Below are 22,628 nucleotides of genomic sequence, written 5' to 3' on the forward strand. Positions count from 1 at the left end.
ACAATATCCCTGTTACTCTCTGCAAATAATACACTGCATTTGGAAAAGCGTAGTGAGAACCACTGAAAGGGTCAGTAGGATGATGAGGTTGGTAGAAATATAAATTCCCAGGTCCATATCTGATATGGATTCTGATATGAGTGTCTTTTAAAAGAATTTTTTCATGTTTATTTATTTATTATTATTATTTTAACTTTATTTTTTATTTTTTAAAATTTACATCCAAATTAGCATATAGTGAAGCAATGATTTCAGGAGTAGATTCCTTAATGCTCCTTGCCCATTTAATTCATCCCCCCCTCCCACAACTCCTCCAGCAATCCTCAGTTTGTTCTTCATATTTATGAGTCTCTTCTGTTTTGTCCCCCTCCCTGTTTTTATATTATTTTTTTCCCTCCCTTATGTTCATCTGTTTGGTCTCTTAAAGTCTTCATATGAGTGAAGTCATATAATTTTTTCTTTCTCTGACTAATTTCACTTGGCATAATACCCTTCAGTTCCATCCATGCAGTTGCAAATGGCAAGATTTCATTCTTTTTGATTGCTGAGTAATACTCCATTGTGTATATATATATATATATATATATATATATATACATCTTCTATCCATTCATCCATCGATGGACATTTGGGCTCTTTCCATACTTTGGCTATTGTTGATAGTGCTGCTATAAACATTGGGGTGTGTGTGTCCCTTCGAAACAGCACACCTGTATCCCTTGGATAAATGCCTAGTAGTGCAATTGCTGGGTCATAGGGTAGTTCTATTTTTAGTTTTTTGAGGAACCTCCATACTGTTTTCCAGAGTGGCTGCACCAGCTTGCATTCTCACCAGTAGTGCAAAAGAGATCCTCTTTCTCCACATCCTTGCCAACATCTGTTGTTGCCTGAGTTGTTAATGTGAGCCATTCTGACAGGTGTCAGGTGTCAGGAGAATTTCGTTGTGGTTTTGATTTGTATTTCCCTGATGATGAGTGATGTTGAGCATTTTTTCATGTGTCGATTGGCCACCTGGATGTCTTCTTCAGAGAAGTGTCTATTGATGTCTTTTGCCCATTTCTTCCCTGGATTATTTGTTTTTTGGGTGTTGAGTTTGATAAGTTCTTTGTAGATTTTAGATACTAACCCTTTATCTGATATGTCATTTGCAAATATCTTCTCCCATTCTGTCGATTGCCTTTTAGTTTTGCTGATTATTTCCTTTGCTGTGCAGAAGCTTTTTATTTTGATGAGGTCCCAGTAGTTTATTTTTGTTTTGTTTCCCTTGCCTCCAGAGACATGTTTAGTAAGAAGTTGTTGCAGGCAAGATCAAAGAGGTTTTTTGAGAGAGAGAGAGAGACAGAGTGCGAGTGGGGTATGGGCAGAGAGGGAGAGAGACACAGAATCTGACACAGACTCCAGGCTCTGAGCTGTCAGCACAGAGCCCAATGTGGGCTCAAACACATGAACGACGAGATCATGACCTAAGCCAAAGTCGGACACTTAACTGACTGAGCCACCCAGGTGCCCCATGATATGAGTATGTTAAACAATCATTGCTTGTGATTTGAATACAGATGGATGGTGTTTTGGGACATAACTTTGCTAGTGTTTAAGAGTGAGTCTATAGTTATATCAAGGTCTAGTTTTGGAACTCAGTTGTTCCATTTACTTTGCTGTGTGATTTTGGCCAAACTGCTTAACTTTTCTGAGCCCAGCTGGAGTTTACTCTTGTATCAAATGAGGATATTAACAGTACTTAAACCGTAGTGTCATTGTGGGGATCAAATGGACACTGCATAAAAGCATTCAACCTAGAATAGTCTCAAATATGTTAGTAATTGTTATTAAGAAACCTTGATATAGGGGCACTTGGGTGGCTCAGTTGGTTAAGCACCCAACTCTTGATTTTGGCTCATGTCATGATCTCACAGTGACATTGAGCTCTGCATCGGGCTCTGTGCTAATAGCACAGAGCCTGCTTGGGATTCACTCTCTGCATCTCTCTCTCTCTCTCTCTGTCTCTCTGTCTCTCAAAAATAAATAAATAAATAAATTCTAAAAAACTTTTTTTAAAAACCTTGATTTCTATGCATTATGCACTATGAATACTTTTGCCATAATATCTATTGCCATAATGAATTTTTCTGTAGTATGTATATTATGATTTGATTTAGGAAACATTCTTAATTCTAACAATCTGGAGATGTGGCTCCAGTGTAAAGCAGAGTATCTCTGTGCTCACTCCCCTTCCATCTTTTCCAATTTCCCTTCGTTTCACATCTGTCTAGTTTTTGTCTTTTGACCAGTGATTCCAACTTCCCAGATAAACCAAACCAAATTCAATGTCAGTTTTCTTTCCAAAGGCCATCTTTATTATTTCTCCAGGCTGAACACATCCCTGAACAATACACATATGTCAGTCTGGTGACTTTGGTGCCACTTCTGCCTAGAATAAACTATGACAGTCACCAAAGGGGGGATGCTGAAGATATCTTGGGATCTCTCAGAGCAAACAGTCCCAAACAGAGTATGACACTGAAAATAAATAACAAAAATTAAATAATATAAATAAGTTGAAATTTAAGTTAAAAGAGTTCCAGAGTGTGGCTGTTTGGCAACAACCAGCCCACATGAGAGTTAGATGTGGAGGTTACAGCAGTGTTTCCAAGGCTTGGATCTCTGCTCCCTGGTCAGCCAACTGAGTTTCACTGGGTTCTCAAAGCTTCCAGGCCATTCAGGCACTCAGCTCCAAGTCAGTCACATATTCCTGGACCCAGGCTTCACTGGGGTCAGCACAGACCTGCCGGCCTCTTCTGGTTTGAAAGCTGTGGAGGGGGATAGAAGGATTATATACTGAGGGATCCAGCAGGAGAATCTTGGGCCCAGTGTGGTCCCTCATCCCACTCTCTGTCCTGGGCAGCTCGGGGCATGACCACTTTCTCAGGAACCCTCTGCCTATCTTAGTCCAGAGATCTGCTCTCACTGACTCAGCACCCCCACCCCCAGGGGATTCCAATGACCACCTCCTTTTTCCCTCCCTTCCTTCTGGGCTGGGTCAACCCTCCCTGACTTTGCAAGCCCCTGGCTGGGTCAAGTCACACTCCTGAGACCTGGGTCCTACATACTTATTGGCTGCAGAGGGCTGAGCCATTCCAGGATGGCACCTCTGGCCAGTCTATGCCCTTGGGTGCTGCCCCTACTCCAGACCCTCCCTGTCCCCCCAGAGGTGGGCAGGAGGACTGGCACTTACATAACACCTGGCTTGGAGCATTGGCTGCTGGTCTCAAAATAGTCGGCTATGAACTTGCGTGGAATCTGCTTGGAGACATAGGAGAAGCAGCAGGCAGTTGGGGTGTCAGCACCAACTGTGGGGGAAGAGAGAGAACAAGCCTGGATCACGGTTCTGAAGGGAAAGTGAGATCTGAGATTGGATCCCTTGAGATCGGAGGAAAACAGCTTTGCTCAGGGTGTGGGCTGGGGGACAGGGTCACTGGAAGGCACTGGGCATCTTTGCCTAGAAATACTCCTGCCTCTGTCCTGGTTTCTGTCTGTATCCTTCTTTCTCCTTGACTCTTTGTTGTGGGCTCTGTTTCTCGATGTGATCCAGACATCCAAGCAGACTGCCCTCTTATCTCATCTCCCTCCAGAAATTTTGCCTGGTTCAAGAAGTTATCCCCCAGCTAAAGAGAAACTTTGGACATCTCTCATATGACGTCCAAGGGACAGAACTCCGGGGGGACCTAGGGTGAATGAAGGGAAGAATGACCCCCACCCTGGGAGGTCACCAGATTGGATCTCGCCTCTTGCAAACTTATTTGTCTAGGTCCCTATTTTGCCATCTGTAAAATGGAACTGGAACTCCCCTACCCCACAGCTAAGACCCCTTTAATAAAGATGAAAATAAAAGTCTTGAAGAGAAAGGCATGATGTTTGGTAGCCCTTTGAGAAGTTCTCTATTTTCTCTTGGGGGCTCTTAAGGTCACAAGACAGAAATAGATGTGGTCCCACTGTGAGGACCGAGAATGGGGACAGCTGCAGCAGCAACACAGACTTACATGGTGCAGAGAAGACCTGACTGCAGAGGGCCATGGTGCAGAGGAGGATGGCGAGGGCAGCCCCGGGGACCTTCATGATGCTTAGTAGAGGATGGGGTGTGGCTTGTTTGTCTGCAGAGATGGACCTGGGTGCTCACTGCTGCCTGCGTCCTTCTGGAGGGTGAAGCCATCTCCCCCGTTCTTTATAGGCAGCCCTGTTGAAAGGGGAAATGGAATCCGGGGGTGGAGAGGGAAATTTTTAAGCACAGTGGTGTTGTCACGCTGAGTGTTGCACAAGTCAGGGTCCCGGGAGACCACAGGGGTTCAGGATATCCAAGAATAGCTTCTCTGAGCTATAAGTTTCAGCCTGCAACTCATGACCTGTTCTGGTTTCTTGTGAGGAAATGGTTCCTCTCACCCCCCAACAACCATGAGCAGGAGGAGAGGGCTGTGTGTTGACCCAAGGCTATTCTTAGCAGGTCCCTTCCCATAAGAACTGATCTATATGTGAACTCTCCAACCCTATCTTTCCCACACAGTTGAAACTTCTGTGCTTCCTCAGCTGCTCTAACTGCACGGTGCGGCAGAGGGCGGCACCTGCCTCTCTTGGATGCAGGGAACTGAATTGAGGAATTCTCGCTAGGGAACTAGGAAGCATGAGGTCTTTCTCCAACGCCTGCAAAGTCATCAGTAACTGAGTGACTAGAGGCACTGGGTTAACACTAGAAGAGGATCAGAAAGCTATATTAGATGTGGGTGTTAATATGTCAGGAGCCTAAAAAAATTTAGACCCTGTAACCTAGAAAATGTATTTCTAGAAAGAGTTCTAAAAAAAAAACAAACCCAAACACGGAGGCATTTTGAAACATAAAGATATCTGGCTAAGCATCATTTATGATTCTAAAAGAAGAAAACCTAAATTTTCCTCTATTAGGGAATGATAAAGTAAACGCTAGATTGTTTTCTTATTAAGTCCTTAAGCTGAATGAAGTGAAATAACGTAAATATAACATCAGAAAAATTGTACAAGATGAAGAGTTATGCAAATATATGTATATATGTATATCCACACGTATATGACAAATATTTTAACTATATATATATATATATATGTTATATATGTAAACACTGGCATGGAAAAAATAAAAAGATTGAGAATAAATGCCCCAAAGTATCAATAGTAGTTATATTTGTGTCTATGGTCCATAGGTGATTAATTTTTTTTTGTTTTCCCCTTTTTCTGGAATTTTTTTTCATTTCTTTTAAAAAGAAAGAGTGTATTACCTTCCTGGTCAGCCTACCAATTTATGAACACATTTTGTTTTAAAACATTTACAACATCACCATTTGGAAAGTAAGTTGTTATCGATCGTCTAATTTGAAAGAAAATTTTGATACACTAAAGTTTCTGTCCAATGGCCTTTGTTAAAGTGAAGTCTTAATTTCCAGATCTCTGAACTATTTTAAGGAATCTGTGTGATATTTACATAAATAATGTCAAATTCAAACAGCTTTCTTATTCTTTCCAATTCATAATGTTAGTCATGTGAAAGGGTCGACTTTCTCAACCAGATCTCTATATTTTTTCTATCTTTTATTATTTTATTATTATATAATTAATAAACATAATTCAAATTTTATAATGAGAAATATTGTTATTTTTTTAATTAAAATAATTTTTTTTTAGAGAGAGAGAGAGAGAGCGCCAGGAGGAGGGAGTTATGAAGGCTTCACAGAAGAGATGGAACTTTGCTTGGGTCTTGGGTCTTTAAAGGTGCATAGGATTTAAACATATATGAATGAGGTGGCAATAGAAGCCAGCTGGTGCAGTCACAGGTGTGGGCTTGCTGGTTCAGAGGGAAGAGTGAGTGGTTCAGTGTAGCTGCTGTGTGGTGGAGCAAATATGGACAATGAAGCTAAACTGGGGTCAAACCAGGAGGGCTTTGAAATCCCCCAAAAGGGACTAGAACAGGGGGGAAAGAGGATATAAGCAAAGCAAGATCACACCATAGGAATTCTGTCCTTCCTGTGTCTGTAAAGTTCCTGTTCTTAAAACACATGGTCTCTCTTTTTATCCTATCGCTACTATTGCTAATGCTCGTCCTGAGAAAGGCAAAGGCAAGATCAAGGACAATGGCAGGTTTCCCCGGGGCTTCAGCTTCTAAGTGCCTTCACTTGTTACTGTCAATTCCAAAAAAGGAGTCTATCACTTGTCTCATTGGAAACTCTAGACCACAGACAGTGCCTCTGCCTCACCCCACCCCATCTACCCCAGTCCTCAGTCGAAACCCTGAATTGCACTCCTTCATTCACTTCTTGGGGAACCCCCTTCAAACTTGTGATTCAGTTTCTGAGCATTTGATTCTATGAGTTGGGAGGGCCAGAAAAAGGAAATGGAAACTGCTGAATCAACCACTTTCCTGATAACGGGCCTTACTATCCACCTCTATAATTATAGCACTCACCCCATTGCATTATACTTATTTATGTAATTTTCTCTCCAAACATTTAGACCATGTCCTGCTAATTTTAAACCGAATTCATGTCACATCTTGTTGGTTAATTTAAACCAAATGTTAGCCCATGATAATTATAACATGATGAATTATCTGTCTATTCCTTATATTTTTGTTCTTTTTAATAAAGGTACTTTACTGAATACAAAATTTTCTCTTAGTGTTGATATATTTGTAAGATTTTCCATATCAACCCCCAAATCAGAAAATAACCATTCGTCATATGTGCCTTTACTGGATTGGAAAATAATATACTTGTATACAAAGTATGTGCTTAATACGCATATGTTGAACAAATAATATAAGGGGGCCTTTGGATGGTTGAATTTGTTGAAAGGGTCTTAGAAATTTCCTAGGGGGTAATTTGATGTCTCCAGGTGAAATGACTTTCCTGAGATCACACAGATGGAATTGGTCAGTTTTATATTTCACTGTTATTTAGCAAGGTATCTCCAACGATAACCACAATGCCTGACACATACTGGAGCTTAATAAATATTTGGTGAATAAATGAATAATTTGGTGAATGAATGATTTGACTGACAGTGTGTGCTATGTCCAAAGTCCCACTATGGGGTTGAAATACTAAAGGAAGGAAATAATCAGAAAGGTCATGGTGTGGAGGTATTGATCGTTGGTGGAACACCCAAAATTTCTGAGATGGTGGGGACAGAAAGTAGCTAGCAGTCAGCATGGTGGATCCTTTAATCTGGAGGGGCTTACCTTGTGTCCTAGATTTCTGGCTCATTCTAGTCTCTTGGAGGCCCTACCCCAGTTCAGCAGAGCTTCCCAGCCACAGGTACAGGGAATCCTGGCTGAACAATTCATGTTCTGTAACATCACTGCCATGTCCTGTTCTGCTTACCTCCTCACTGCTTCCCATGCCCTGGCCCTGCTGCATTGGTTTCCTTCCAGTTTCTGGCTCTGTGGCTCTGCTTCCCTGGGCATCAGTCTCAGCTTGCTCTCTTCGGCAGCAGGGGCTCCATGGGTGGGTTCACTGGTAAGGATGAATTGTTTGACCCAGTCTTGGCTCCCTTTTTTCAGGTGTGGCCCCAACTTTCATATAGGCAGAAGCTATATCCCCGGGGACCCCTTCTAGCATCCTAGAGAGACAACGTCTCATTGATGTAGCCCCTTGTTTCTGCAGCCAGACCCTTTGCGGTCTTGAGATCTTCTTGTCATTTTTTTCTGGCCATTTTGTGTGTACGGTAGATTAAGGCATACCTCTTGGTATTGGATTTGATCCATCCCCATCCCTCTACTCCCCCTTCTATATTGTCCACTCAGTAAAAAGTATCCTCACCTCCTGAACTTCCAAGCCGGAAACCTGGGAATCACCTTTGCCTCCTCCCTCCTCCTCATTTGCATCTGTTCAATCACTGACTCTTATATTGGAAATGAAGTATATCTGCTTCTCACTGTTCCTACTGCCACTGTCTTAGGTCAGGCCCTCATCATTTCTTGCCATGACAGCTGCAAGAGTGTCCTGTCAACTGTTTTTTCTTCCAGTTTTGCCTCTCTTTAATCTGTCCCATCATGTGGCATCCGAAGTGATTTTCCTAAAGCTCAAATCGTCTCTATCTATCTCTGTTGAAAGTACTTCAAATACACTGCATTATTTCCAGCATGAAACAGAAGCTTCTTCTCTGTGACCTGACCCCTGCCTCCCTCTTTGGTCTGTCTCTTGCCACCTTCAGATTTCCTGAAAACTTAGGCTCCACCCTCTGAACTGCATGCAATTCCTTAAAAGTGCAGGCCTCTCCTCTGCTTTCTATGAATGAGGTGTCACCTTGTCCTGGGAAGTCACAGGACAGAGTGAAATCCTGTAAGTATGGGTACATCCCATCACAGCTGTGGAGATCAACAGTTACAGCAAATAAGGAAAGCCACTATTTAATTAATTCCCTTGATTTGATAAGGAAAAGAGGAACTCATGGATTCCACTGTTCATAGACATGCAGAATGTAAAACTGAAAGACATTTTACATCATAATAACAGAACTTTGGTTTTTAAGCTTTTAAGGTAAATTTATAATAAGCACATTTCCCTTATGCTCTGGAGGCAGACCTCCTTGGTATCATTTCTAAATCTGACATGTATTATCTGTGTGTTCTTCTGTAGGTTACTTACCTCTCTGTGCTTCATGTATGAAAGGGGATAATAATAGTATCTATTTCAGAGGACCCCTGAAAGACTTAGAATATGACTGACTCATGTAAGTGTTATGTAAGTGTTAGTTACTATTATCATTCTCTGAAATATTTTAGTTAATCTATTTCATATAATAAAAAAAAAGCACAGGTCTCTTGTTCTTTGCCTGATGAACCCCTGCCCTACACTCTTTGCCTGGGTAATCATCCTTCAGATCTCAGCTAGATTTATAATAGAGAAAAGTTAGAACCACCTGAATGGGCTGACCTAAGTAACAGAATGGTTAATTATAAAAATGTTAATAAAATTTTGGTATATACATGCAATGAAATATCATGCATGCTAATTTTGAATAACTTTTGTGTTTTTAATGACATGGAAGAATAAAAGTGGGGTGCCTGGGTGGCCTTGGTTGACCATCTGACTCCTAATTTCAGCTCAGGTCATGATCACAGGGTTATGGGATCAAGCCCCACATTGGGCTCTACTCTGGGCATGAGGCCTTATTAAGATTCTCTCTCTCTCTCTCTCTCTCTCTCTCTCTCCCCCTCTCTCCTGCTGCATCTCTCTTTCTAAAAAAAAAGAATATAGAGTAACAAAAATCAGATATATTAGTTCAAGAAAGTATATTAAGTAATAATAGTAAAATACAAAATCATGTTCAGAATTCTGGGTACTTTTAATTTTCTTATTTATGCCTTCTTATACTCTTAGTGACTATGTATATTTCCTATTAAAAAAAGAGCAAACCAATTTAAATTAAAAACAAAACAAAACTCAGGCATTGCTTTTTTTGACATTTTACCACCACTGTCCAAAGCATGTATTCCCAATGCCTGAAACAGTGTCCATAATATAGTTGGTATTCAATACAGTTTTATTGAATTATTTTCTTCTCTTGTTGGATATTCTTTGTGACCAAACTAGAAAGAGCTTGAAACAGGTATATAAGCACTATTTGAAGGAAGAAAGATGCTTTCTAAGGAATACTAAAAGTTTTCCAGACACTGGTGAGGTTTTAACTTTTTCTCAGGAATTTAACATCCCCTAAAGTCACTGACCTTCACCCTTGACAGCAAAGAGCAGGCTATGGTGGGTGATGAAGGCCCATTTCCTCTTTAAGAGGAGTGAGGCTGCTGGGTTATAGTGTGGAGTGTGACTGTCCTTGATGAACTGCTTCAACCAGCTTCCTGTCCTACAGATTCCATCCTGAACCCTGCACCCTGGATAACTTTGTACTTGTTTCTTCAATCTACAATACAGTTTCTGCTCCATTTCCCCCAAGTGACTTGGCTACCATATTGGCAATACTGAAGGATTTACCCGTATTGGGTTATTATCTTGGCAAAGTGACCATCCAGCTCACCTTGGCTTTCCAGTCTCAATATTCACTCACAAGAACTTCTCGAGTTTCAGACATTCCACATCCTCGTGGCTTGTGCTCTTGGCCCTGACACCCAATGGTATCTCCAGTGCTCATGCATCTCAGTACTTTCCTTCTAGAGGGGCACAGAATGTTGGGATTGACTTCTTCTGTTTCCTGCTCATCAGCAGCTTTGTAATCTCTTCTGAGAGTCTGGTACCTTCTGAGACTTCCTACAAGTGTGATCTCAGAGGGTCACACCTGCAAAGGAAGTTTGGTTATCTCTGGATCAAGAATTGGAAAACGTTGGATCTTGACACACATCATGTATGACCTTGATTAAATCTTTTAATTTTTCTGGGTTTGTATTCCTAATCTGTACAATGACAAAACAGACTGGGATCAAATAAAACCATGGATGTGAATATGCTGGGGAAAATCAAAAGCATCAGGACCTTTGCAAAGTCATATTACTACTGTGGCTAGTGGTCTTGCTTGTGGCCTGGGGAGGCTGGGAGGACAAAATGACAAAACAGATGTGAAAGTGCCCCAAATGGAATTATTAGCACAGTGCCATTCAAGGGTATAGAAGGAGAAACCACTAGGTTACCATGAGTGGGAGGAAGTGTAGGGCTTCCCCATTTAGGAGCAAGGGGGTAGCCCACAGAATGTATATGGAGCTCCTGGAACCATGGTTAACTCCTGCTGCCCCTTCTCACAACCCTGAGTTGGAAAGAGTTGAGTCCTAGAGTAGTATCCTTTATGGTAAAACTACTGCGTATGTGGGTTGAGCACAGAAGAAAGAAGAGAATTACACCCCATCAAGAATGGGGAATCACATTTTGGATACAGTTTTTCAGAATTCCCAGTTCCTTCTTACTTCATTTAGCTAAATGCAGTTCACATGCTGAGTCCATGTTACTTGTCACATCCCCTCCCACTAAAACTGGTAGTTTGGGCTGCCTCTGAACACTTATTAAGCAAGTGTTTATTGAACACCTACTGTGTATACAGAGATAAGCATAACATGGTTTCTGCATCAAGGAGCTCCCTTTTTAGTGAGGGAGACAACCAAATTAGATATGTTATAGGTGACATGATGGAGGTAGTTCTGAAGGAACACTGAAGGAAATACGGGATTCAGTTGTAAGACAGGTCAGGAAAGGTTATCGAAAGATGAGCACTTTTCTTTGTTGTGTATTCAAGAGGATTTGTTCTCATTCCCTATTGACTATTACTTAGAAATAGCCTCAATGTATAAGCCCCAGAGGCCATTGATTCAGCTAAACATATTGACACAAGCCTTTGCACTTTTGGTGTGGAATTTCGCTGGGTATGAACACAGCATTATTGTTGAGACCTTCATGAACAAAACATTTTACTTTCAGGAGCCAAATATCAAACCAAGGCTAAGAAGCAAAAGTCAACAAATTCATTGTGTGGCTCAATGCAGACTAATTACCCCTCCTTATCTATTACCATTCTCCTGCTGTTCCAGAGAAGACACCTTCATAATCCTTCCACAGCTTGAAGATCAGCACGCCCCACTCATTTAGACAGAGGACTCCATGTCAGGTGCTCCTTCTTAGTGCACAGTGGGGTTTAAAATTTTTCTGATGTTTATTTAATTCTGAGAGACAGAGAGAGACAGAGCATGAGTAGTGGAGGGCAGAGCCAGAGGGAGACACAGAATCTGAAGCAGGTTCCGGCTCTGCACTGACAGGCTGACAGCAGTGAGCCTGATGTGGGCTCGAACCCACAAACCTTGAGATTGTGACCTGAGCCAAAGTTGGACTCTTAACAACTGAGTCACCCGGGTGCCCCAGTGCACAGTGGGGTTTAGACTTGATTGGAAACCATTCATTTACAGCCAAGGGATGGCCTTATCCATCCTTTGGACTCTCTGACATTTTGTTTCTACCTCTGATGTGACACTTAGCTTATTTCATCTCATGGCATAGTTATTTCTGTCACTGTCAACATCATCACTAGACTAAGAACTCTTTGAGGGAAGATCTAGGGATTCATTCAGCTCTGTCTGCCCTGACACATAGCAGATGACTAGTCAATTTAGTTGAATGGAAATTCCATGAGTAACAAAATCTTTAGTTTCTGGGGAACATAAGGCACATCCTCCTTCCCTTAAAGAAAGGTGCTTGATGCATGGACATAAAACTCCATCAACAAGGAGAGATCGCGAGAGATACTAACATATGTGGGGATCACAGAACCTTAGAGTTGGGGATGGAGGTCTTGATGGAGATCAGAACATTTGAAGAAAGATTTGCACTAGGAAGAGGACAGAAGGGATGGAAGAGAGAAGTACAGTTTGTGTGTGTGTAGGTGGTGGTGGTGGTGGGGTGATGAAGCAGGATGACATTGTGCTTTATTTAGTGACTCTGAAGTACTCCAAGATGTTGCTCTGACCCCTCCTATCCCACACTTCTACAACATGCAGGAGACCTGGCTCTCTCCTTTTACTCTTCATTCTTCTTTCTCAGGGCAGAGGCAGGTAGCCAGGTGGGGCTGGGGGTGAGCAGATGGGTCAGCATGGTTGAGCTGACCATGGATAAAGATCTTGATTTAACCACCCTAATTGTCCCTACTTATCTCACTCAATGCATTACTGTATTCCTGGTCTTTGTAAACTTCAGGTGGTCACCTGCAGGTCAACAGCAGCTTCCCAACAAGGCAAGGATTTACATGGATGCAAGAAATTCCCTATGGATGCTTGGGGAACACCCATGTGCTTACATTACACATTTTATCCTTAACATGGATAAGCTCATTGCTAGGTATATCCAATCTCATTTTCACACTAGAGGAACATTCTTTATCTGGGTCTTCCAAACTTGATTCTTCCTGAACTTTTTTCCTTTTCTATTGTCAGTCCAAGCAAACATACCGAAATCTTTATTTCTTTTCTGTTTCCTTCTTGTTCTAGGACAGACTGACCCAAACCCCTTTTCTGATTTCAGCCTAATAAGATGGGTCTTTGTGTGTGGCATGGCCCCTAGTGGTCAACATTTTCTCTCATTGTGGTCACATTTTATATTTGTCCTGGAGGCAAAACAGTGGAAATAAAATGGATTTTAGAATCAGATGAATCACAGTTCACATCTTGGTACTGCCACTCAACAGCTATGAAGCCTGGAGATAGTGAATTCTGCTCTGTGATCCTCATTGCCCCAGGTGAATAATTACATTCCTGCTCAGGGTTATTGTAGGGTTAGTATCATGTGTATGTGACAGCTTGGCCAGTGCCTGGCCCATAGTAAATCTCCAAAAAGTAGAACCTATAAATGTTTCTGAGTTGCCCTGCTGGGTCCTTCTGCGCACTCAATGCTGGACTCTTTATTTATGCTCAGGGAAGCATACAGGACACTAAAGTCACTCAGCTCAGCAGAAGGAGGCCCAGGAATAGTACATGGAGTCCTGGCTGCCCTTTCGTTCTTAAGGCCAGGCTTGCAGAAGCCCTGGAAAGACTGCCATGAAGCCTCCAGTTTCTGAAGGTGCCAACCACCAAGAGCAGCATGGTTCTCATCTACAAGCCTCTTCTGGTAGGTGTGAATGTTTCATCCTTCCTCTTGGGTTTGCAATTCTCTCCACAGTCTTGATTGCTGTCTTTGGTGTACCACTTCCCTCTATGGTACAGCCCACTTCTTCTCCCTTCCTCCCCCCACTCCTCCGTGATAACATAACACTGGGGAAGAGAAGTTGTGAAGAGCTCCTCACTCTCAGCTAGCTTCAGTTTCCTTATTGGCACCATGACATCATCTCTACCCTGGAAATTCCATTGCCTGCCTGTGCCTACCACTCTGTCCCAGGCCTCAGAGTTCCTATAAAGAGGGGTTCCCAACTCAGTATCAGCACAGAGCACAGTTGGGTTCTGAAGCTTCTGGGCTCTGCAGTCTCAGCTCCAGGAAAGCCTCTCCTCTGCCGAGACCATGAAACTCTGTGTGACTGTCCTTTCTCTCCTTGTGCTAGTGGCTGCCTTCTGCTCCCCGACGCTCTCAGCACCAAGTAAGTCTACTCTTCCAGCCATTACTTCTAGAGTCATGATGTAGGTAGTGCTGACTTTTCTAGTTAGGGCTGATCTAACAGTGGCATCTAGAGATTGGACAAAAGGGAGCTGGGAAGGTTTCCAAGTAGCCTGCTATTAAATGTAGAATCTAGTAAACAGTCAGTAATAGTCAATTTCCTGTTTTCTTAAGAAATAGTAACCAGTAGACTAATTTAAGTAAGTTCCTGTCTCTTTCTGTGCCTCGGTTTCCCCATCTGTAAAATGAAGGAAGTTATACACATGCCCCAAGACTCAATCCAGCTCCAATCTTCTAGAATTCTTTCATGACATTCTCTTACAATCTTCTATTTAGAATAAGACTCCTACTTACGGTGGGTGGGATTGGATACAAGGTACCATATTTTGGGATCTGGTAGCTCTACAGAGATGGCCACCGAATATCTATTATTAGAAGCCAAAATTAACAGGTCCTTGTAGAACTTCTATCTTACCCCTGCCTTTCTTTCCAGTGGGCTCAGACCCTCCCACCGCCTGCTGCTTCTCTTACGCCCTGCGGAAGCTCCCTCGAAACTTTGTAGTGGATTACTTTGAGACCAGCAGCCTCTGCTCCCAGCCAGCTGTGGTGTGAGTATCAACCCTGGGGCTGCTCTGAGAAGCAAGGGTGAAGGCAGGATTAGAAAGGGAGCTTGTTGGGGGAGAAGGCAGTTCTCAGGGCTGAATGAAGCTCTCCCAGAAGTCAGTGAGGATCAAGTCATGAATCACCTGTTGAGTTGTGGAGGGGGCTAGGTGGGAGCCAAGGGAGAGGAAGGGAGTTTCTGGAGGAGGAAGGCCAGGAAACTAGGAAAAGTAAAAAAGATGGCAGGAAATGTGGGCTGATTTTTTAAACCATGCTTAGAAAAACATGTGGAAAAGTCCTGTTAAGGGCAATAGAGAATGAATGGGGAGATGTATCCATATTAATTGCAAAACTCATTTGTTCCTAATCTGGGCAACCCAGAAAATGGAGCTAAATCCAGAGTAGAAGTAAAAGGAGTCTAGTTCTAGCACCACTCTAGGAAGGGTTTCCCATCTATTAGAGCTGTCCAACATGAACCATGGTCAAGCAAAGGAAGTTGTCTACTACAGGCAAGGTTCCATGGGATTCTAATCTGTCCATTCTTTGTTCCATAGATTCCAAACCAAAAGGGGCAGACAAGTCTGTGCTAACCCCAGTGACTCCTGGGTCCAGGAATACATGGATGACCTGGAACTGAACTGAGTGCTCCAGTCCAGGTGCAAGAGGTATCCAGGGAAGATCACCTGAGTCGGACGTTTCTCAGTGAGACACATCTTCTCCACGCTCATGCTCTTCTCAGTAGTCCGTTCCTTCTCTTAATTTAATCTTATCACGTGCTGTATTATTGTATTTGGAGTCGTTTCTATTATTTGTTTTGCCAAAGGATACTTGTCCCCTATGGGGATGGTCCACCATCACTCTTTCTCTGGTATTGTAGACATATGGATAATGCAGCTGATTCCATGTGTTTTCAAAATAAAATTTCTTTAAAAATGTAGACAATTTCTTTGCATTTTACTTTGATTTGGGGTGAAGGATATTGCCTGGTATTAGGAATAGGGACAAACTAGTTTCCAAACACAGTAAGAATGAGCAATTACTGAATGCTTAATTGGGCTAAAATGTCTAAAGACATGACCTCATTCAACACTCTCATTTATTTATTTATTTATTTAAATGTTCATTTTTGAGAGAGAGAAAGAGAGAGCACGCACAAGTGGGGGAGGGGCAGACAAAGAAGGAGACAAAGAATCTGAAGCAGGCTCCAGGCTCTGAGGTGTCAGCACAGAGCCTGACAGGGGACTCAAACTCATGAACAATGAGATCATGGCCTGAGCTGAAGTCATATGCTTAACCGACTGAGCCACCCAGGCGCCCCTATTTATTTATTTACTTTTTAATTTACATCCAAGTTAGTTAGCATACAGTGCAATAATGATTCCAGTAATTCATCCCCTATGTATAACAACACCCAGTGTTCATCCTAATAAGTGTCCTCTTTAGTGCCCCTTACCCATTTAGCCCACCCCCCATCCACAACCCCTCCATCAACCCTGAGTTTGTTCTTTGTATTTAAGAGTCTCTTATGCTATGTTTGTCCCCCTCCCTGTTTTTATATTATTTTTGCTTCTCTTCCCTTATGTTCATCTGTTTTGTCTCTTAAATTCCACATATGGTAAAGTCATATGGTATCTGTCTTTCTCTTACTGACTAATTTCGCTTAGCATAATACCCTCTAGTTTCATCCACGGAGTTGCAAATGGCAAGATTTCATTCTTTTTGATTGCCGAGTAATACTCCATTGTGTGTGTGTGTGTGTGTGTGTGTACCATATCTTCTTTATCCATTCAGCCATTGATGGTCATTTGGGCTCTTTCTGTACTTTGGCTATTGTTGATAGTGCTGCTATAAACATTGGGGTGCATGTGCCCCTTCGAAACAGCATACCTGTATCCCTTGGATAAATACCTAGTAGTGCAATTGCTGGGTCATAGGGTAGTTCTATTTTTAATTTTTTGAGGAACCTCCATACTGTTTTCCAGAGTGGCTGCACCAGCTTGCATTCTCACCAGTAGTGCAAAAGAGATCCTCTTTCTCCACATCCTTGCCAACATCTGTTGTTGCCTGAGTTGTTAATGTTAGCCATTCTGACAGGTGTCAGGTGGTATCTCATTATGGTTTTGATTTGTATTTCCTTGATGATGAGTGATGTTGAGCATTTGTTCATGTGTTGGTTGGCATCTGGATGTCTTCTTTGGAGAAGTGTCTATTGATGTCTTTTGCCCATTTCTTCACTGGATTATTTAATTTTTGGGTGTTGAATTTGATCAGTTCTTTATAGATTTTGGATACTAACCCTTTATCTGATATGTCATTTGCAAATATCTTCTCCCCTTCCGTTGGTTGCATTTTAGTTTTGCTGATTGTTTCCTTCACTGTGCAGAAGGTTCTTATTTTGATGAGGTCCCAGTAGTTCATTTTTGCTTTTGTTTCCCTTGCCTCTGGAGATGTGTTGAGTAAGAAGTTGCTGTGGCTGAGCTCTAAGAGGTTTTTGCCTGCTTTCTCCTCGAGGATTTTGATGGCTTCCTGTCTTACATTCAGGTCTTTCATCAATTTTGAGTTTATTTTTGTGTATGGTGTAAGAAAGTGGTCCAGGTTCATTTTTCTGCATGTTGGTGTCCAGTTTTCCCAACACCAGTTGCTGAAAAGACTGTCTTTATTCCATTGGATATTCTTTCCTGCTTTGTCAAAGATTAGTTGGCCATACGTTTGTGGGTCCATTTCTGGGTTCTCTATTCTGTTTAATTGATCTGTGTGTCTGTTTTTGTGCCAGTACCATACTGTCTTGATGATTACAGCTTTGGAATACATTTTGAAGTCTGGAATTGTGATGCCTCCAGCTTTGGTTTTCTTTTTCAGGATTGCTTTGGCTTGTCTTTTCTGGTTCCATACAAATTTTAGGATTGTGTGTTCTAGCTCTGTGAAGAATTCTGGTGTTATTTGCATAGGGATTACATTGAATATGTAGATTTCTTTGGGTAGTATTGACATTTTAATAATCATTCTTCCAATCCATGAGCATGGAATATTTTTCCTTATTGTGTGTGTGTCTTCTTTAATTTCTTTCATAAGCTTTCTACAGTTTTCAGTGTATAGATTTTTCACCTCTTTGGTTAGGTTTATTCCTAGCTATTTTATGGGTTTTGTTGCAACTGTAAATGGGATCAATTCTTTGATTTCTCTTTCTGTTGCTTCATTATTGGTGTACAGAAATGCAACCGATTTCTGTGCATTGATTTTATATCCCGTGACTTTGCTGAATTCATGGATCAGTTCTAGCAGTTTTTCGGTGGAATCTTTTGGGTATTCCATACAGAGTATCATGTCATCTGCTAAGAGTGAAAGTTTGACTTCCTCCTTGCTGATTTGGATGCCTTTTATTCCTTTGTGTTGTCTGATTGCTGAGGCTAGGACTTCCAATACTATGTTGAACAACAGTGGTGAGAGTGAACATACCTGTTGTGTTCCTGACCTTAAGGGGATAGCTCTCAGTTTTTCCCCTTTGAGGGTAATATTAGTGGTGGGTGTTTCATGTACAACTTTTATGATCTTGAGGTATGACCCTTCTATCCCTACTTTCTTAAGGGTTTTTATCAAGAAACGATGTTGTATTTTCTCAAATGTTTTCTCTGAATCTGTTGAGAAGATCATGTGTTTCTTGTCCTTTCTTTTATTGATGTGATGTATCGCATTGATTGTTTTGTGGATATAGAACCAGTTCGGCATCCCAGGAATAAATCCCACTTGGTTATAGTTAAAAGAATAATCCTCTTAATGTATTGTTGGATTTGGTTGGCTAGTATCTTGCTGAGGATTTTTGCATCCATGTTCATCAGGGAAATTGGTCTATAGACCTTTTTAGTGGGGTCTTTGTCTGGTTTTGGAATCAAGGTAATGCTGGCTTCATAGAATGAGTTTGGAAGCTTTCCTTCCATTTCTATTGTTTGAACACCTTCAAAAGAATAGGTGTTAACTCTTCTTTTAAGTGTTTGGTGGAATTCCCCTGTACAGCCATCTGGTCCTGGACTCTTGTTTTTTGAGAGAATTTTATTACTAATTCGATTCCTTTACTGGTTATGGGTCTGTTCAAATTTTTTATTTCTTCTTATTTCAGTTTTGGTAGTTTATATGTTTCTAGGAATTTGTCCATTTCTTTCAGATTGCCCAGTTTATTGGCATATAATAGCTCATAATTGTCTCTTATTATTGTTTGTATTTCTGCAGTGTTGGTTGTGATCTCTCCTCTTTAATTCTTGATTTTATTTATTTGGGTCCTTTTTCTTTTTGAGCAAGCTGGCTAGGGGTTTATCAATTTTGTTAGTTCTTTGAAGGAACCAGCTCCTGGTTTCATTGATCTGTTCTATTGTGTGTGTGTGTGTGTGTGTGTGTGTTTCTCTTTTTGTTTTTGTTTTTGTTTTTTTGTTTTTGTTTTGGTATTGATAGCATTGATTTCTGCTCTAATCTTTATTATTTCCCATCTTACGCTGGTTTGGGGTTTTACTTGCTGTTCTTTTTCCAGCTCTTTGAGGTATAAGGTTAGGTTGTGTATTTGAGACCTTTCTTCCTTCTTTAGAAAGGCCTGGATTCCCTCTTATGATCACCTTTGCTGCGTCCTAGAGGTTTTGGGCTGTGGTGTTATCATTTTCATTGGCTTCCATGTACTTCTTAATTTCTTCTTTAACTTCTTGGTTAGATCATTCATTCTTTAGTAGGATGTCCTTTAGTCTCCAAGTATTTGTTGTCTTTCCAAATTTTTTCTTGTGGTTGATTTTGAGTTTCATAGCATTATAGTCTGAAAATATGCATGGTATGATCAATCTTTTTGTACTTGTTGAGGATTGATTTGTGTCCTAGTATGTGATCTATTCTAGAGACTGTTCCATGTGCACTCGAGAAGAATGTGTATTCTGCTGCTTTAGGATGAAATGTTCTGAATATATCTGTTAAGTCTATCTGGTCCAGTGTGTCATTCAAAGCCATTGTTTCCTTGTTGATTTTCTGTTTAGATGATGTGTCCATTGCTTTTTAGTGGGGTGTTGAAGTCTCCTACTATTATGGTACTATTATCAGAGTTTCTTTATGTTTGTGATTAACTGGTTTATATATTTGGGTGTTCCACATTGGGGGCATAAACGTTTACAAATTTTAAATCTTTTTGGTGGATAGGCCCCTTAATTATGATATAATTCCCTTCTTCATCTCTTGTTACAATCTTTATTTTAAAATCCAGATTGCCTGATATAAGGATGGCTACTCCAGCTTTCTTTTGGCAACCATTAGCATGATAGATGGTTCTCCATCCCCTTACTTTCAATCTGAAGGTGACTTTAGATTTAAAATGGGTCTTTTGTCCTACTAAAGAATGAATGGGTCAACCAGGCAATTAGATAAGAAATTAAAAAAATATATGGAAACAAACGAAAATGAAAATACAACAATCCAAACGCTTTTGGGATGCAGTGAAGGCAGTCCTGAGAGGAAAATACATCGCAATCCAGGCCTATCTCAAGAAACAAGAAAAATCCCAAATACAAAATCTAACAGCACACCTAAAGGAAATAGAAGCAGAACAGCAAAGACACCCCAAACCCAGCAGAAGAAGAGAAATAATAAAGATCAGAGCAGAAATAAACAATATAGAATAAAAAAAAAACTGTGGAGCAGATCAATGAAACCAAGAGTTGTTTTTTTGAAAAATAAACAAAATTGATAAACCTCTAGCCAGGCTTCTCAAAAAGAAAAGGGAGATGACCCAAATAGATAAAATCATGAATGAAAATGGAATTATTACAACCAATCCCTCAGAAATACAAGCAATTATCAGGGAATACTATGAAAAATTACATGCCAACAAACTGGACAACCTGGAAGAAATGGATAAATTCCTAAACACCCACACACTTCCAAAACTCAAACTGGAGGAAATAGAAAGCTTGAACAGACCCATAACCAGCGAAGAAATTGAATCAGTCATCAAAAATCTCCCAACAAATAAGAGTCCAGGACCAGATGGCTTCTCTGGGGAATTCTACCAGACATTTAAAACAGAGATAATACCTATCCTTCTCAAGCTATTTCAAAAAATAGAAATGGAAGGAAAACTTCCAGACTCATTCTATGAAGCTAGTATTACTTTGATTCCTAAACCAGACAGAGACCCAGTAAAAAAAAGAGAACTACAGGCCAATATCCCTGATGAATATGGATGCAAAAATTCTCAATAAGATACTAGCAAATTGAATTCAACAGCTTATAAAAAGAATTATTCACCATCATCAAGTGGATTCATTCCTGGGATGCAGGGCTGGTTCAACATTCGCAAATCAATCAACGTGATACATCACATTAATAAAAGAAAAGAACCATATGATCCTGTCAATCGATGCAGAAAAAGCATTTGACAAAATTCAGCATCCTTTCTTAATAAAAACCCTTGAGAAAGTCGGGAGAGAAGGAACATACTTAAACATCATAAAAGCCATTTATGAAAAGCCCACAGCTAATATCATCCTCAATGGGGAAAAACTGAGAGCTTTCCCCCTGAGATCAGGAACACGACAGGGATGTCCACTCTCACTGCCGTTGTTTAACATAGTGTTGGAAGTGCTAGCATCAGCAATCAGACAACAAAAGGAGATCAAAGGCATCCAAATTGGCAAAGATGAAGTCAAGCTTTCACTTTTTGCAGATGACATGATATTATACATGGAAAATCCGATAGACTCCACCAAAAGTCTGCTAGAACTGATACATGAATTCAGCAAAGTCGCAGGATACAAAATCAATGTACAGAAATCAGTTGTATTCTTATACACTAATAATGAAGCAACAGAAAGACAAATAAAGAAACTGATCCCATTCACAATTGCACCAAGAAGCATAAAATACCTAGGAATAAATCTAACCAAAGATGTAAAAGATCTGTATGCTGAAAACTATAGAAAGCTTATGAAGGAAATTGAAGAAGATATAAAGAAATGGAAAAACATTCCAGGCTCATGGATTGGAAGAATAAATATTGTCAAAATGTCAATACTACCCAGAGCCATCTACACATTCAATGCAATCCCAATCAAAATTGCACCAGCATTCTTCTCGAAGCTAGAACAAGCAATCCTAAAATTCATATGGAACCACAAAAGGCCCCGAATAGCCAAAGTAATTTTGAAGAAGAAGACCAAAGCAGGAGGCATCACAATCCCAGACTTTAGCCTCTACTACAAAGCTGTCATCATCAAGACAGCATGGTATTGGTACAAAAACAGACACACAGACCAATGGAATAGAATAGAAACCCCAGAACTAGACCCACAAACGTATGGCCAACTAATCTTTGACAAAGCAGGAAAGAATATCCAATGGAACAAAGACAGTCTCTTTAACAAATGGTGCTGGGAGAACTGGACAGCAACATGAGAAGAATGAAACTAGACCACTTTCTCACACCATTCACAAAAACAAACTCAAAATGGATAAAGGACCTGAATGCGAGACAGGAAGCCATCAAAACCCTAGAGGAGAAAGCAGGAAAAGACTTCTCTGACCTCAGCCGCAGCAATTTCTTACTTGACACATCCACAAAGGCAAAGGAATTAAAAGCAAAAATGAACTATTGGGACCTCATGAAGATAAAAAGCTTCTGCACAGCGAAGGAAACAATCAACAAAACTAAAAGGCAACCAACAGAATGGGAAAAGATATTTGCAAATGACATATTGGAAAAAGGGCTAGTATCCAAAATCTATAAAGAGCTCACCAAACTCCACACCCGAAAAACAAATAATCCAGTGAAGAAATGGGCAGAAAACATGAATAGACACTTCTCTAAAGAAGACATCCAGATGGCCAACAGGCACATGAAAAGATGTTCAACGTCGCTCCTCATCAGGGAAATACAAATCAAAACCACACTCAGATATCACCTCATGCCAGTCAGAGTGG

General features: G+C 40.8%; 2 protein-coding genes across 2 annotated transcripts; one reads left to right on the forward strand and one right to left on the reverse strand.

The window, feature by feature from the left end:
- Positions 1-2,341: 2,341 nt before the first annotated feature.
- Positions 2,342-4,247, reverse strand: LOC115500395 (C-C motif chemokine 3). The gene is made up of 3 exons (XM_030294758.1): positions 4,038-4,247; positions 3,233-3,347; positions 2,342-2,807 (listed from the first exon to the last, which is right to left on the reverse strand). Exons 1-3 carry the CDS (start codon positions 4,111-4,113, stop codon positions 2,717-2,719), a joined length of 282 nt encoding a protein of 93 aa, XP_030150618.1. The 5' UTR covers positions 4,114-4,247; the 3' UTR covers positions 2,342-2,716.
- Positions 4,248-13,754: 9,507 nt separating this feature from the next.
- On the forward strand, positions 13,755-15,623 carry LOC115500396 (C-C motif chemokine 4). The gene is made up of 3 exons (XM_030294759.1): positions 13,755-14,070; positions 14,581-14,695; positions 15,242-15,623. The coding sequence occupies exons 1-3, from the start codon at positions 13,995-13,997 to the stop codon at positions 15,327-15,329; spliced, it is 279 nt and encodes a 92-aa protein (XP_030150619.1). The 5' UTR covers positions 13,755-13,994; the 3' UTR covers positions 15,330-15,623.
- Positions 15,624-22,628: the final 7,005 nt, after the last annotated feature.

This window comes from Lynx canadensis, chromosome E1, assembly GCF_007474595.2.
Source record: "Lynx canadensis isolate LIC74 chromosome E1, mLynCan4.pri.v2, whole genome shotgun sequence".
NCBI lineage: Eukaryota > Metazoa > Chordata > Mammalia > Carnivora > Felidae > Lynx > Lynx canadensis.

Excerpts from the sequence above, each read along its gene's own strand:
- LOC115500396 (XM_030294759.1), top strand. The coding sequence starts at position 13,995 with ATGAAACTCTGTGTGACTGTCCTTTCTCTCCTTGTGCTAGTGGCTGCC. Across the intron at positions 14,071-14,580 it reads CCCGACGCTCTCAGCACCAA|TGGGCTCAGACCCTCCCACC; the intron begins GTAAGTCTACTC and ends CTTTCTTTCCAG. Across the intron at positions 14,696-15,241 it reads TGCTCCCAGCCAGCTGTGGT|ATTCCAAACCAAAAGGGGCA; the intron begins GTGAGTATCAAC and ends TTTGTTCCATAG.
- LOC115500395 (XM_030294758.1), bottom strand. The coding sequence starts at position 4,113 with ATGAAGGTCCCCGGGGCTGCCCTCGCCATCCTCCTCTGCACCATGGCC. Across the intron at positions 3,348-4,037 it reads TCAGGTCTTCTCTGCACCAT|TTGGTGCTGACACCCCAACT; the intron begins GTAAGTCTGTGT and ends CTTCCCCCACAG. Across the intron at positions 2,808-3,232 it reads TGCTCCAAGCCAGGTGTTAT|CTTTCAAACCAGAAGAGGCC; the intron begins GTAAGTGCCAGT and ends CCCCCTCCACAG.